Source organism: Puma concolor, chromosome C2 (genome assembly GCF_028749965.1).
Source record: "Puma concolor isolate L17-30 chromosome C2, mPumCon1.1.hap2, whole genome shotgun sequence".
NCBI lineage: Eukaryota > Metazoa > Chordata > Mammalia > Carnivora > Felidae > Puma > Puma concolor.
This window is the reverse complement of record NC_141675.1, coordinates 61,120,978-61,137,741: the sequence shown is the minus strand read 5'-3', so window position 1 is coordinate 61,137,741 and position 16,764 is coordinate 61,120,978. Positions and strand designations below refer to the sequence as shown.

General features: G+C 40.1%; 1 protein-coding gene across 2 annotated transcripts in view; it reads left to right on the top strand.

Annotated features, from left to right (window-relative positions):
* Nucleotides 1–16,764, top strand: part of WDR49 (WD repeat domain 49) — a 153,736-nt gene that overhangs the window by 85,863 nt on the left and 51,109 nt on the right. For both annotated transcript variants that reach the window (XM_025913596.2, XM_086674666.1), the window contains exons 8-9: nucleotides 7,477–7,641; nucleotides 11,291–11,406. In XM_025913596.2, coding sequence (XP_025769381.2) covers nucleotides 7,477–7,641; nucleotides 11,291–11,406 — 281 coding nt within the window. The remainder of the gene's footprint in view (nucleotides 1–7,476; nucleotides 7,642–11,290; nucleotides 11,407–16,764) is intronic.

Below are 16,764 nucleotides of genomic sequence, written 5' to 3'. Positions count from 1 at the left end.
ATTTAGTCTGTGAGTAAGCACATGAAAGGCACACTTCCCTCCTGATCTGTAGCACCTCTTTCTGGTTCTTTCTAAGAATTTCCATCTCTCTGCTCATGTTACCCACCTGTTCTCACATGCTGTCTTTACCCATTAGAGCCTTTAGCACGTTAATCATAGTTGTTTTAAATATCCGATCTGATAATTCCAACATCCCTGCTGCCATGTCTGGGTGTGATGCTTGCTCTCTTTCTTCAAACTATGTTTTTTTGCCCTTTAGAATGTTTTGTAGTGTTGCAGGATCTTTCACCACAATACCCAGGATTCGTTGTCTCTCCGCTTTGAAGAATTAAGAGGTGGACACAAAATGAGCAGCAGCAAAAGTTATTAGAGTATAAGATTACAAAGTTAGACTAGTTAGAAAGCTCTTTACAGATAGGGGATATTCAAAAGTGAATGCCCCCCCCCCCCCCACAAGACGCAAGGGTCTTGTTTTATAAGGTTTTGGTTAGCCCTCCCCTACTCTCCCCTTCACTTCCTCCTTGTTCCTTCTCAGGTTCTACCCTTATTGGCTGGATAACTCGAGGTGTTGAGTTGTCCATTCCTGATTGGCTAATTTCCATTGTATGAGGGGTGGCCTATAGCCATACCTAGGTCTTTCCTCCAATTCCTGAGGGAAACCTGAGGGACAGTAGGTGGGGGTCTGTTAGTTCTTAAGAGGAACATTGCACCTGAGGGGATTTGCTGTGGTCAGACACTCCCAGCATTGTTCCAAAATATGTGTTTTTCCCCACCCAGGGACCTCAGGCCCTAATCTTTCCCTCTGCCTACTGAATCGATCTTCTCTCATATTAATATTTTCTTGATAGTGGGAAATATGGTGAAAGGAACTGCTGTAAATAGGCCTTTAGAAGTGTGGTGGTGAGGTGTGGGGGGCGGGAAAGGAGTCTATATTCCTAGGATTAGGTGTCAGTCTTTTGTGAGCCTGTGCTTCTGGACATATGTGAGCTTCACATAGGCTTCCCAGTTGTTCCCCACCCTTATATCCCACAGGAAGGCTAGAGCCAGCTAGAATTTGGTATTTTCCTTCCTCAGGTCAGTTAAGTGCTGATAAACCCCCAGCAGGTGAGGCCCTGGTTAAGTAGTTTCCCTCGAGCGCAGACCTTGTTAAGAGGAACAGAATTACTCTTAATGTATTTTGAAATCTTTTCTTTGCTTCTGCCCCTGCCAGAAGCAGGAGGGGGTTTTTCTCCAAAATTACAGTAAAAACCTGGTCGATATCCTCAAAATAAAGCTCATAAAATTGTGGGGCCCCCCTATGACTGGCTCCCCCTGGAATTTTTAGCTCTCGGACTCGTCCACTTAGAGCCTCCAGCAATTCGTCAATTACGGTTCTTGTTTTTCTATCTCAGCACTGTTTCCCGTGGAGTTTCGGTTCACGAGTTCCTGCTCTGGTAAATTGTTATTTTGTCTATTTGCCTGTTGATATCTCCAGTTCTGGGGGATAGCAATTTGCCCTCATTTCTATTATTGATCCGGGAAGGGTTGTTGATTTTTGAATTTTGTTTGGCTTTTTACTTATTGTTAGGGTGGATGACTTCTGAGCAGGCAGAACTGGAACGTTGGAAGTCCAATCTCAACTACTTTTTGAAGTAGTGTTTTCTCAGCTATTTGTTTAGAATGAGGGAAGTGGTGAGGTTTTAGTCAGAGTTCCCAATACTTTGTATTGAGCAAGTGATTTTTAACTTCTTTAAACAAGAGTTTTCTTATCTATAAAATAGGGATTATAATACCTCCCTTGTAGATGTTCTGACAAAGGACAAAGGACAGTCCATATAAACACTCATGGAACAAAGCAGGAGTAAAAGCTAAGTAAATATTAGCCAAAAAAGAGAAAGTGGTATTTTTCTGTCACCTAGTTCCTGGGGATGCTTGGTGATTTGGAAAGTGTTTTGAATGCCTATGTAACGTGGTCACAGCCTGCTGCCCCTCCCCTCACTCACACTAAGCCTACCTCCTTGCTAGTCCTTGAATGTGCCGAGGGCACTTTACCTCAGGGCCTTTGCATTGCTGTTTCCTTTGCCTGGAACTTTCTTCACTTAGGTATCTGTATGGCTTCCTCCTTTACCTCAGTCATGTCTTTCTTCAAATGATTCTTCAGGGAGGCTTTCTCTGAGCCCCCAGCTTTGCATTCACTCCCAGTGATTTCTTCCTCCTTCTCAGTTTTATTTTTCTCCATAATGCTTATCACCACTAGCCATATATTTTTATTTTATTTTGTTTTCTCATCTGGTTGCGTCTCTTCCTCCACTAAATGTAAGGGCAGGAATTGTTTACTGCTGAATCCCCAACACCTAAATCCCGGGTCTTCCATATTGTAGGGGTTCAGTAAACTCGAGGAATGAATTTGAAAGAGCAAATTACAAGTTACTCTACAAGAGGTAATAAATAAGATTTATAAATGGAGAATGGCTGCCTTAAAATATTTGAATCCTCTTCCGTACCAGGACTTAGATATTATCATTCCCCTCGCCTCACTACTTACAGAGATATAACTTCTAAGAGATTTGATGCACAATAGAAATAAAGGAGGTAGCCTGCTTTATATTATGGGGCCTCAAACAGGACTGACTGAAAATAGAACTATAAACAGCAATTAAATCAAATGTCCTCATCCCTTGGTAGCCAGCGATCTCTGCTGCTATAATTTTTGATTTCCCTTCCTGCTTAGACCTAGGACTTGGAATGCATGGAGAGACAACTAAAATGCCTACTGCTGTTGGAATATAAGAAGACAATTAAGGGACACGGATACAACCTCGTATCTCCTAGAATTGCCTCATTGTCTGTGACAGCTTCAGATGAGAGAGACAAAAAGACCCATATATTCCTAAATGGTTATTAGCTTGGGTACATAAGGTGGAGAACAAAGATTTGCTCTGAAACCCACTTGCGCTGGAGTGAAGTTCTTAGGGTAGTGTCATTTCTGCCCTGCATACTGCCGGGGCCCTGCTGCGTCCTCGTCGGTTGAGGTCTCATCTGATAAGAAGCAGCCAGGAATGAACCAAAAACTTCATGAGATTTGTTATCATCAAAATCCGGCCTGTAAATATGATGCCAATACTTATTCCTGGGCTTTATTACTGAGAAAATCAGCTTGCTAAAAATAAAGTCCTCACCGTCCCGTAGTCAAACACTTCCTTCACCTGCCAAGTGATGTTAAGTGCACTCCTCTCACCAAACTTTGAAAGTCTTTTTGCCTGCCTTGCTATTCTTGTATTCTGAGATTGTCATAGTGACAGCAGAGTCTGGTTAATCCTGGTAGGATGTTTGTGACACAGTCAGTCCTTGTTTTTCAGCACATTGTTTTCCTGGGGGTTGCAGACTGCCATAAAATGAAATCCGACTGGCTATATACTATTGCCATTATTGATTCTGATTTCATGAAAAATCATTAAATGAGCAGAGAAAGGTGCTGAAAACTGATGAATAGTGTTGGGGCTCAGCCAGGTGGGCAGTGGAGGGAGAGTTTTGCTGCAAGTAGCAAAGTGTGAAAGTTACTAATTACTCATTGAATGTCTACAGCAGATAAAAGTGGTGTGGTTGCTGATTAGATGCTTTGTGACGCGGATGATGCCAGTCTCAGACAAGTAGGCAAGCCTTCTCCTTGAACGTGGTCACATTTTACTTTGCTTTTTTTGTTTTGTGTTGTTTTGTCCTTATCAGGGAATAGCCCATCATTTAGTATGGAAATGCCTAACATGTAAGTGGTCAATAAATACTTTTTGAATAGAAATAATAAAACCCTTCACAACCTTTAATGTTTTCTTAAAACGCCATCAAAATTTTCAGTCATGCTTAGAAAATTGTATGTTTTCATGGTTTTGTTTCTGATGAATGCAATTGAAATTCCTAGGTAATTATGTGAAAAATTCACAAATCTGATCTAATTTGAAATTTCAATGTACATCTACAATCTGGCTTCTAAAATTGTAATTGTCTATATTCGCTGTCATGGTTGAAAGAAAGAAAGACATTAAATATTTTTGAACTACTTTGGATATGAAAAGTGATATCACCTAAAATAGAGAGTCAGACAAATAAAGCTTAACTAGAATAGTAACACTAGTTAACTTTTACGGCTTATTTATCGTATGCCATGCACTATGCTAAATGCTTTATAAATATTAGTTTAGTTAAACCTTTTAAAAATGGTTTGAGGCAGTTACTATGATTCTCCCTGGTTTATAAGTGAAGGAACTGAAGCTTAGAGAGGTTAAGTAATGAGCCCAAGGTCAAACAATTGACCTCCAAACTCAGGCATCCTAGGTTCAGACCTGGTGCTCTCGACCCCCATGCATATTGCACACAGCAAAGGAACAGAAACACAGTCAGTTAATATCAAGTGGTAATTGAAGAGGTAGGTCACATTGTTTCAAGATTCAGGCCATTTGTCCTAGAAACCATGCTGTTGTTTCACAACGGTGATGAAATATTTAAGCTACTTTTGATTTCATGAGAGAAAACGTGTAGCATACATATAGTTTTATATCATTTAAGAAGTTGTTTGATTCAGAGTCGCAGTTTGTAATTTCAGGGGAAAAAGACTGTAAGAGATTATGTGCTCACGATCAGTTCTTTGCTGAGAACAAATGTTGCTAAATGGTGGCCCTTTTTTTTTCCTGTCTCTTTTCTCCTTTTTACCTCTGAACTGCTGTTTCAGGTGAACATCTCTTGCCTGGACTATGACAGAAGTCCCCAGATGGTTTTCCTACACCCCCAACTTGTTCTCCACATCGTTGCCAGGAGTACCTTCACAAACCGACCAACAAAAAATGCTGTATCACTCTCGCCCTCACCAAGAACAGTGACTGCTGTTGATTTTGACGCATACATTCCACTTGACAGTCTCTTGCAAGCTAAGGCCCCTACCTAGTCATTTATACACATGACTCATTATTCTCTAACATTGCTCTTTTCAAACATTTTAATTGCAGTTTAGCTGACATACAGTGTCATGTTAGTTTCGGGTGTGCAGTCTAGGGTTTCAACGTTTCCACACATCACCTGGTGCTCATCACGGCAAGTGTACTCCTTAATCTCCATCACCTGTCTCACCCACCCTTCCACCGCCTTCCTCTCTGCTCACCATTGGACCAGTCTCCCTGGTTAAGATCTCCAGCACAGCTCAGTAGGAATTTCAGTACCAGTCACCAGCTTGCGTCTTCACCTCGTATCCCACCGTCTGTCTCCTCCTCTGCATACTCTGGCTCCATTACACTTCGTATTGCTTCTCATGTGTAGAATACTGTCTAAGTTCTCTCTTCTAACCACACTCTTAATTATCTGGAATACTATGCTACAATAGAGAAGGCCTGATGATGTGTCTGTCATAGATAGCCCGTGATTCAAACCTCATTATGTAGGCTTGGGAATGGTGCTTAGCTGATTAGAATTTCAGTTTCGTCCCTAGTAGAATGAGGGCACTAACATTATTTACAGAGTTTTTAGAAAGATTAAGTGAGATAGGCAGTGTAAAGGGCTTGGCATCCAATAAATGCATGTTCCTATCTTCAATCCCACATTGACCATCCTCACCTTTTATTCCCCATCCCCCATCCCAGTGAGTGGATTTTGGGTTTTCCTCTCTGTGCCTCTGCAACAACCAGGGGAGAGACCTCTAAACCTGTAGTTTTGTTTGGCATTTGTCTGTGTCTTGTCTGTTCTGTCTACGCCAATAGTGCTCAACCCAGGGTGCACACTTCAGGAACCCGAGAAGCTCTTTAAAAAATGCCCCTTCCTTAGTTCAGTTACAGCAGAGTCTCTGATCTGGTACACAGGCATGGTTTGTAAAGTTCCTCGGGTGATTTTAGTGTTCAAGGCTAGGCTGCAGATTCCTTCAGAGCAGGGATTCATTAGTGATCCCTGCTGCTCTCACGGAGCTGGGCACAGAGTGGACATTCAATGCTTGCCACCAAAACGAATGAATGCATTCATGTGTGATGGCCAGCTCTCGAGGCCTTCTGAATATACATTTGATACATTTTTTTTTTTAATTTTTTTTTCAACGTTTATTTATTTTTTTGGGACAGAGAGAGACAGAGCATGAACGGGGGAGGGGCAGAGAGAGAGGGAGACACAGAATCGGAAACAGGCTCCAGGCTCTGAGCCATCAGCCCAGAGCCCGACGCGGGGCTCGAACTCACTGACCGCGAGATCGTGACCTGGCTGAAGTCGGACGCTTAACCGACTGCGCCACCCAGGCGCCCCACATTTGATACATTTTAATAACCTGTGTAATTATAAAAATGGGATACTCAAATTGACATATTATTGTCACACTTAACATTTATACCATGGTAATCGATACCTATGAAGACAAAAACATGCCCGAAGTTCTCTCAAAGTCTGCCTGTTACTTCGGGCCCCTTCCTATCTACCGATTTGTGTGTTCAGTGTTGTCCATTTGGTTTTCATTCTTTTGGGTCTCAAAATCATATGGGTGAGATGATTTTTTGAAATGTGTATTTGTTTATTTTAGAAAGAGAGAGAGAGCGTGAACACAAGTAGGGGAGGGGCAGAGAAAGAGAGAGAGAGAATCCCAAGCAGGCTCCACACTGTCAGTGCAGAGCCCTCCACAGGGCTCAGACCCACGACCTGTGAGATCACGACCTGAGCCAAAGTTGGACACGTAACCTATTGAGCCACCCAGGTGCCCCTGGGTGAGGTGACTCTAACCTCTTAAAGGGTGCCTAAATACCTAGCGCTGAAATTAGCAGGTGGCTTGCCACTATAAAATTTCCCATTGTCGGGCTACTATATGTGGTCCCATCCCTTCTAGCATTTGCTTTGTTGCCTTCCTCTTGGGGTGTATATTGCAGATTTAGATTTAACCCTCCTGTGTTCTTTGTTTTTAGCAAGTCATGAATAATTGTGTTTCGCTGTAGACATATATGCAGCACCTTGAGAAAGGAGGAAGAAAGGGACTAATGTAATTGAAAGTGATAGCTCTAGCATTTTGTTAAAATTAACTCCCCTCCCCCCGATAATGTTGGGTAGCACTTTCTTTTCTGAATGCTAAACGGAAGCTGGTGCATAGTAAAATGCTTCTTTTCATATAGTAAATAGTATGGGAGCACCGTGACTTAAAATCAGCTTTGTCACTTAAATGCAGAAGATTTTAAAGTTTATTTTCAATAGGACTCGATTTCAGTATGGCCTCTAGACAGTAAGCTGAATGGTGGGTAAAAGAAGTAAAGTCCTATCTTTTCTGGTAAAGAGACTCATGACTGCATTACCTCAGTTCTAGCTCAAGAATTGAAATGTTATCAGCTTAACAAAGAGAAAGTAAGTATGTTACAAATGCGCCTCTAACGATGGTGATGGCGGTGGGTGGATCTCAGTAGTGAAAATTCACAGATTAGATATTTTTATTGAAATGAAAATGGTGGCTTCTGGGACTATATTTAATTTCTTTACAATGTTATTTTCTCTTAGGTAATCAGCTGTGATGAGGGGTCTACTGTTGCCTTCTGGATGATAGACACTGGGCAGAAAATCAAACAGTTTACTGGTTGCCATGGCAATGCAGAAATCAGCACTATGGCCCTTGATGCAAATGAGACACGGCTTTTGACTGGCAGCACAGATGGGACCATAAAGGTGAGAACACAGTGATGCTTTCTATCCACATATGAGGAGGCTAAAATACTATGTGAAGAGACACAGCTATAGCTATATTTGTTTCTGCCTTTTTGGCCATGCAAGAGGAAAGACAAGACAAGATTAGAAGAGTTAAATAACCCATACCATCTAATAACAAAGCTGTTAGGAAAAAAAAAAAAAAAGCCTCAGTGGAAAAATGAATAAATGATTTCTCTGAATAAATTATTTAGAATAAAAACACAACTTGGCATACTTATTTCAGAAAGCCTTTCTCCGAGTTCTGGATAGAGGACTACTTTAGGGAATAAGAAGTCTGAATAATTTTCCTATGCTTCAGCTAATGTCCCTAGTTTTCTTCTTAGTTTGTAAAATGAGAAATCAGTGCAACCAAGAAAACTTGTTAAAATGGCACAGATGCAAATTTGGGGGCAAATGAATATTTCAACATCAACCCATGTTATAATTGGCACGTTTATGTGAAGGCAAGTGAGACGGTGAAGACAGATAATAGAAAGAACAATCACTATCTTATTTATTATCATCCTAAACCTACAGTATTTAATACTTCCACTTTTATTATTTTATAGCTATTACTAATTTCTGTTGGGAGATGAGAGCTATTATACTTTGAAAAATGATCAAATTTTCATGCAAAGCTTAGATATTTGCTATCTGCAATCATGCCTACCAGTGAATCATCTCTGCCCCCCTCAGCTCTGAGACTAATGACAATCTTTGATTGGAGATGGCTTGTGACACTTTGAGGCAACAGAAGGCAGTTTCCCAGAATAAGCTTTGAAGAGTTCTCCACTTCTGTCATAACTGGAATGAAAAGGGTATTAATTAGGTGTATCTTCCATGGTGGGGTGTATGTTGCATTCCGGTAGCCTGCCAAGGGGTTAACGGAAGGTTATCTGGATATGTATGTGGAACATGATGGAAGTTGGAGTTCAGGGGATTCTAGGGTGGCACCTGTCAATGTGAAGGAGGTGCTATGGCAGGCTGCAATGAGAATTTCTGAAAATCAACAGAGCTGGGCCTCTGGGAAGGTTAACAGCATGAGGTTAGGGACTGAGAGTTTGGGCTTAAGTAATCTAGTTTACGGGACTACTGGAAAGGCGTTGGGAAGGTAATGGGACAATTCCAACCCCAATAGTCAAGGTGGAATAAAAAGAACAACTGAAACTGGAGTATCAGACAGGCTTAGGTAAAAGGAACAAGTGAGTATCCCACTTACTAGTCCCAGGGTATGAGACTGAACTGAGAACTGAAATGAATAGATGAGGTTTCTTTCACCCCTGTCTTGGAAAGTAACCAACTACACAGTCCAGAGTAGGGCAGACTTACAAACCTACAGGGTTGCTAAGAGCTTGCAGATAGTCCCAGCTAAAGGACTTAATAGGACTTGGGGACAGTCAGATCTTCGCGATACCTATGTGTGGGTGTTATTTTGGGTGGGCTTGGTAGGAACCATGTTGAGAGGACAATGAAGTGACATGGGTGAAGAGCACCCTTCAACATTTCAGCTCAAGCCCTGCATCTTAGAAGGCTTAATGTGAATTTAGTAGTATAATCACAGCTTTTGAAAGTACATTTATCTTTATCATAATAACAGAATTCTGAAATTTGGCAACCTCTATGTAGGATGCATAAATCAGAGTTGAGCTGCTCTGGACATATTCTATGAAGAGACAGGAATCAATGGCATTTTCCAATCTCATTTATAATTTAGAATCCAAAACCAGTACCTATGTCATCAAAGATTTAAAAGTATTGCCCTATTTATCATGGTTTTGAAGTGTCTGATTTTTAATTAATTAGTGTTTTGAATAATTAATGTATGCATACAGTAAAACTTGAAATATCAAAGAGTTATACAGTGAAAAGAAAGTCTCTTTCTCACCTCCCTTGTAGCTACCACTGTTAATGGTTTCTCATGCATCCTTCTAGCCCAGGAGCACCATTTGTTTCTCAGTGGCAACCCAGTATATACAAAGTTCCGCATTTTGCATACTGTCTTGGACCTTGACATTGTTATTAACAATGTAGTTAACTTTTATTGCATACTTACTAACAGCCAGGCACTGTTGTAAGCACTTTATACATACACACCCCTTTACACATGCACACCCCTACACTCCCCACATCTATATATCTATATAGTTGGTATTATTATTATGCCACTTTTACAGAGGAGGACACTAAAGCCCAAGGAGATAAAGCAAATTGCTTAACGTTTCATAGCTGGTCCAGTTTGGGCAGAGCTTAGAAATATGGAAATGACGTGTTCGTCTTAATGGCTGCATTATATGCTACTGTATAGATATTCCATATTCTGATTGTTTAGCCCCTTATTTTTTGTTTTTTGTTTTTAAAATTTTTTTAATGTTTATTCATTTTTGAGAGACAGAGAGAGACAGAGCATGAGCAGGGAAGGGGCAGAGAGAGGGAGACACAGAATCTGAAACAGGCTCCAGGCTCTGAGCTGTCAGCACAGATCCCGATGCAGGGCTCGAACTCACAAACTGTAAGATCCTGACCTGAGCTGAAGTCAGACCCTCAACCGACTGAGCCACCCAGGCCCTCTGCTTAGTCCCTTGTTAATGAGCAACTGGGTTGATTCAGGTCTTTTGCTTTTATAAACAGTGCCTCAAGAAGAGCCTTCAAAGCTGCCTGGGTGGCTCAGTCAGTTAAGCATCAGACTTCAGTTCAGGTCATGATCTCACGGTCCGTGAGTTTAAGCCCCACATCGGGCTCTCTGCTGTCAGCATGGAGCCTGCTTTGGATCCTCTGTGCCCCTCTCTCTCTGCCCCTCCTCTGCTCATTCTCTCTGTCTAAAAATAAATAAATGAACTTGAAAAAAAGAATCTTAAAAAAAAAAAAAGAATAGCCTTTAAAACATGTCATTTCACACATCTAAGTGTCTCTGTGAGACAGTTTCCTAGAAGTTGAATTTTTAATTCAAAGGGTATATGCAATTTAATTTTCATACTGCCAGCTTGGTCTTTGTGTATGAGGCACCAGCAATGTTTTATAGCAGGGCTTAGTTTTAACTGCTGGTGATGTTCTGTTGTAAAGTGTCCCCATTGGGCCTGGGTCCTGACCCACTGCCTGAGGAAGTAAACTCAAGAGTTCTTCTCCTCTGTAGGACTGGGTCTGGCATCCACTAACAATAGGACATTTTACTGGGAGCAGATGGGAAACCTATACCTAAGGACTATATTTCAGGCTCTGTATTAGATGCTTAATCCTCCAAATGTCCCAGAGGAGTAAGCTTCCTGTGTCATAAATGAGGAAACTGAAATTTAGAGCGATTTACTTAGAGAACCATGATCTCAACGCTCCAAAATGTAACTCTAAGTGATTTTGTAGTCTCCCCCTTAAAAATACATACTAACTAATAGCTTTTGAGTCAACCATTATTAGAATAGACGGGTAGGGTTACAAGTAGAATTATAAATATAATGGGTAAATTTAAATGGTGAGAAGATTTTCTTTAATTGTTGCGTACCTTAAGTGAATCAACCCTAGTCCAGAATATAAACACAAAAGCTTAAACTAATCTGATTACCCTGTGTTGTTTTACTCACTGAAGAAGACATTTTCTTTTCTTGTCTCAAAGGTGATTTAAGATTTTCTCTTAAAGGTATGGGACTTCAATGGATACTGTCACCACACCCTAAATGTTGGGCAAGAGGGAGCTGTGGATATTTCACAGATTCTGGTTCTTAAGAAGACAATACTGGTTACAGGCTGGGAGAGGTATGAGACGCTTCATGCAAAACCGTGGGAAGGCAGAAGGAGAGTGTTTTTATTTGGATCAAAATCTACAAGATAAGACAACAGAGAAACCTTGACTGATTCTGAGTCATTAACTTGCTGGTGACCTTGGTGAATGAAACTGTTTGGATTGACTGAGTGCTTAGGGCTAAAACATCATAAGATCATGGCATTAGAAGGCTTTCTTCTGGCTTTTGGAATCTTTTTCTTTAACCATTCCAGACAAGGCCCTAATACCCCTTCCTGAGTATTAACTCCAAAAGTTTCCTAAATTTTATAGTCCATAAAGTCCTAAAGTAGAAATTGTATTCTTTCAACTATCAAGGAAACTCATTTCTTCTTCTCTCGTTACTTATTTTAAATTGCAGCAAGGAGGGAGATAGGCTGCTGAATTGTGTTAGCACTTCCTTCATACCAGGGCAGAGAGGGCTTTCACGGCCTGCTTACTGTTCTCAAAGAGCAATTCTTCCATTTCATTAGAAGGAAAATTACTTTTCTTTCCTTTTCTCCTGAGAGAACTAAGGGATCATAAACAGGACCTTCTCTGTGGCATTGTATAAGCACTAGGAAAATTAAAGTGTGATATTTTCTGGAAAAATATTGTCCATAAATTCAACAGTTCACAAAATATGGCTCTAATAGGTAATTTGCTGCACATTTTCCCTATGGAATTTTGATCTTCATGATTTGAAGCCAGGATTAAAATCAGATTTTATACCTAGAAAACTAACGGTATATAGTTGGGGATTTTTATCAATCACATGAAAGGCTTTTTCTTCTAATACAAATGTGCATGTGCAGATGAGAAAACATAATGACACTTACAGCTTAGTTTTCAGGGGTAGTCTGACTATAAGGAAAGAAAGTATAATCCACGTTACTCCACTCGATTTTAAGAATTAATTCAATAATCTTCACCTTTGAAAGACTAGGCTTCTTCACATCTTGGGAACAGTTACGATCCATTAATGACTTATCTCTTAACAGACTTTTGCCTGATTATTCCTTTTGGGCTGTGGCAGTAAATAAATTTAATTCTCAAATATTATGGTATGGTAGATGTAAAGTATATAGCTGATCCAACTTAAATTTTGAACATAACAAAAAAAATTAAAATTTATTAAGTGTAAATCAAAACTTTGGAGGTACTGTTTTCTTAATTATAATTTTTAGATATCCATAGTTAGAAATTTGTATCAAATGTAAGGTTTCTTTGATTGCTTGCACAGGTCAGTTTTAAAAGATTAAATGAGTAGAGTCCTCTAAAAGTGGCCTAAAAGAACACCTGGGGTGCCTGGCTGGCTCAGTCCGTAGAGCATATGAGTCTTGATATCTGAGTTGTGAGTTCAAGGCCCACACTGGGCATTGAACTTACTTAAAAAAAAAAAAAAAAAAAAGTAGGCACCTGGATGGCTCAGTCGGTTAAGTGTCTAACTCTTGATTTTGGCTCAGGTCATGATCTCACAGTTCCTGAGATTGAGCCCTGTGTCAGGCTCTATGCTGACAGTGTGGAGACTGCTTGGGATTCTCTCTCTCTCTCTCTCTCTCTCTCTCTCTCTCTCTCTCTCTCCCCCCCCTCCACTCTCTCCCTCCCCCCCCCCCGCTTGCATGCTTGTGCGTGTGTGCTCTCTCTTACTCTCTCTCAAAAATAAATGAATAAACTTTAAAAAAAAAAGAAAGACAGACAGAAAGAAAAAGGAACACTTGATGTTCCGATCTCTCTTGGCGGGTTACTTTTTTTTAATCTCAGGGAGGGAGATGTGGACAGACTGAGGTAGGAGGAACAGTTGCCACTCCCTCCATCTTTCCCCAGCTTTTTCATCTTCTGCAAGGTTGTCAAGACTTGGATCCCTTAGTTGGAACTGAAAGTTGAAGGACTGCATTCTCAATTGTGTTATTTCACTTTTATATTGGTAGATTTAAAAGTTTATTTCCTAAGTCAAAGGCCTTAGGTTAGGATACATTTTACCGGACTTTGACAGGTTCCTTTATATCAGGAGGTATTTAACAAAGGAGGCAAGTGGACAGGTCAACTGTTGGGTTATAGTGGGGGGAGGATGGTCCATTGAGCCAACTCCTTGACAGTTTAGTGATTAGAGAAGAAACAACTGGATGATTGACAGCTTATTAAGCTTTCTCTTTTTTTAATGCTTATTTATTTATTTATTTTGAGAGAGAGAGAGAGAGAGAGCAAGCAAGTGGTAGAGAGGGGCAGAGGGAGAGAAAGAATCTCAAGCAGACTCCACACTCAGCACAGATCCCAACACAGGGCTCGATCCCATGACCCAGGGATCATGGCCTGAGCCAAAATCAAGACTCAGATGCTCAACCAACTGAGCCACCCAGGCGCCCCATTAAGCTTTCTTTAAACCTAGAGAGAGGCGGCTCGAATTAAGCTGTAGCTTTAATTTTAGGCTCTATCTAACTAAAGAGGTTGGTTTATAATCTTGCCCAGGATAGGATAGATATTACATTTATTGACTGAGGTACCTAAATATGCATCTGATTTATTTTATTTATAGCGCTTTCTAGCATTAGGCCCTTTACATGTATTATCTGCCTTAGTCCTGAGCTTCATTTGAAAGGTAGGCAATATTTTGTAGATGTCTCAATCTCTATCTTCAGGTTTTAGCTCTCTAAGCTCACTTACCCATTTGCTTTCTGGACACGTCTGACTGCAATCTCAAATTCAACATATTGTAAACTGAATTTATTATTTGTTCCCCTCCTCACAACCTGCTTTGCTCTCTTGGCTTCAGAGCTTTGGTTACCAGCCAGAGACCTGAACATCCACCTTGGTTCTTCCTTCTCACTCAGCTTCACAACCAAGTAGTCTTACCTGTTTTATATTCTAAACATTTCTCAAACCTGTCCCTATTTCAACTACAACTGTATAATTCAGAGCGTCATTTCTACCTGATGAATGTCACAGCCCTTTTCTCTAGTGATACCGCCTTGTTCTTAGGTTCTGCACATTTTAGCTATAATTATTTCTTTCTACAATGCATTCCATCGATGTCACTTCCTTGTTTAACACCTTTCAGAGTGTCTACAAAATAATTTGAAGCCCCCTCTAGCCTGGGCCTATTCTTAGTTTCATTCTTACCCATTCTCACCTCAAATAGGATTGTGCTATCAGGGCACTCCAGGTAAACCATACTTTCCCACACCTCCTTGCCTTTATTTTCTCCCCTTCTCTAGAAATCCTTCCCCAAACATTGTTCATAGGGCTGACATTTATTCCTGCTTCAGGTCTTTGTTCATTTATCTTCTCCATCAGGACATCTCTTTTTACTCCCAGGGTGGAAATACGCCCCCTATTTGTCTGTGCTGTTTAACTTCCTATATTTTATTTAACATCGGACTGGATTATAACATATAATGTGTGTGTGTGTGTGTGTGTGTGTGTGTGCGCGCGCGCGCGCGCGCACGCGTGTGCGTTTAGTGTCTGGTTCTTAGTAGATGCTCAATGATATGTGTTGAATGACTTAATTAATATTTATTAAGTAGACAGGGAATCTGAGAACTAGAGACATTAATTATTCGTGGTCACACTCTGAATAAGAAGCAAGCAGGATAGTTATTCAAATCTATTCTCTCTTCATGGTAAACCAGGAATCTATTACCAGTCCTTTTGTACAAGGGAGAAAATGAGGCTTGAAGAGGTTGGGTAGCCTGGTCAACGTTACAAAGTAGTAGACAGCTGAATTGGAACTCCATGTCAAAGTCTATGCTCTTTCCACCATTCCTGAGTCACAAATGGAGTCATTAAATCCTAGAACAACTATATTCTCTTAAATAATCTGATTGAATAGGTTGGTTATGTCAATCAAAGCTAATGAATCAGTTTTGTGTGTTTGAAGAAACACGTAAAAAACATGTATTATCAAATTAATACTTCAAAGTTTTAGCTTACTCTTATTTTTCCTTTTTCCTTCCCACAAATATTTTTATTTTTTTTTTAATTTTTTTTTTTCAACGTTTATTTATTTTTGGGACAGAGAGAGACAGAGCATGAACGGGGAAGGGGCAGAGAGAGAGGGAGACACAGAATCGGAAACAGGCTCCAGGCTCCGAGCCATCAGCCCAGAGCCCGACGCGGGGCTCGAACTCACTGACCGCGAGATCGTGACCTGGCTGAAGTCGGACGCTTAACCGACTACGCCACCCAGGCGCCCCCCACAAATATTTTTAAATGGCACCTTGGTCGAAAGTGCTGAGTTAGTAACTATGGTGGACTGAATGTGAAGAAGCATGGTTCTTGCTCTCAGGGGCATCACATTCTAACTGGGGAGTCAACTCACACAAGGCAGGATATGATAAATGCCATTGTGAAATGCTCCTAAGCAAAACCTGAATTGGAGAGCCTATGTTGGCTATCTAGAAATACATTTGTTAGGGGTGCCTGCCCTGCATGGCTCAGTTGGTTAAGCATCTGACTTCTGCTCAGGTCATGATCTCATGGCTTGTGAGTTTGAGCCCCATGTCGGCCTCTGTGCTGATGGGTCAGAGCTTGAAGCCTACTTGAGATTCTCTCTCTGCCCCTTCCCTGCTCATGCTCTGTTTGTCTCTCTCTCTCAAAAATAAATACATATTAAAAAAATTTAGAAATACATTTGTTAATATCAAGAGAATATGTTAAATCTTTTAAAAAGAAGCCCCAAATTCAGAACTTCTAGAAACGTGTTTCTTACCATTTTAGGCAAAATATATTTAGAGACAAAGTTGTGAGTTGACATAGGGCCAATTAAATAATGCCCGGTTAAATATCCAGTCATATTTACATTGGTGAAATTATATGAATAGATGATCGATTAACTTTGCATTTGCATATAATATTTATAGTTCTGGCAAAATCAAATAATCATAATAGTTCAAGATTTTATCTTGCCCTAAAGTTCTATGATTCTATACTTTTTAAAAATAGACTAAAGCTTTTAGTTTCTCCCACTTTATTTCTTTCCTTCCTGTTAAAAGAAAAACCTCTGTTTAAGAAGGTTTTATCTCTGTAAAATATCTAGACTCATACAAATATAAAAATAATATTTTGTACAATTTCAAGTAGTTCTGAAAATATTGATAGCATCTTTCACAAAGCTCTGTAAAAGTAGGTGCTCAATAAATAGCTGTTGATATCATTTGATTTAGAAAAGTATTTTTAAGCAAAATTAGATTAGGGATTTGAAGTTCCTCAACAATAAAACTTATCTATCAGGAGATATTAAATTCTTAATAATTGCTTTACTTTGGTACTATACTTCTATGTGACTCAATTGGTTTCTATTATTAGGATGAGAACCAGAATGAAAATTTCCAAAGTTTAACTTGCTCTGAATAACC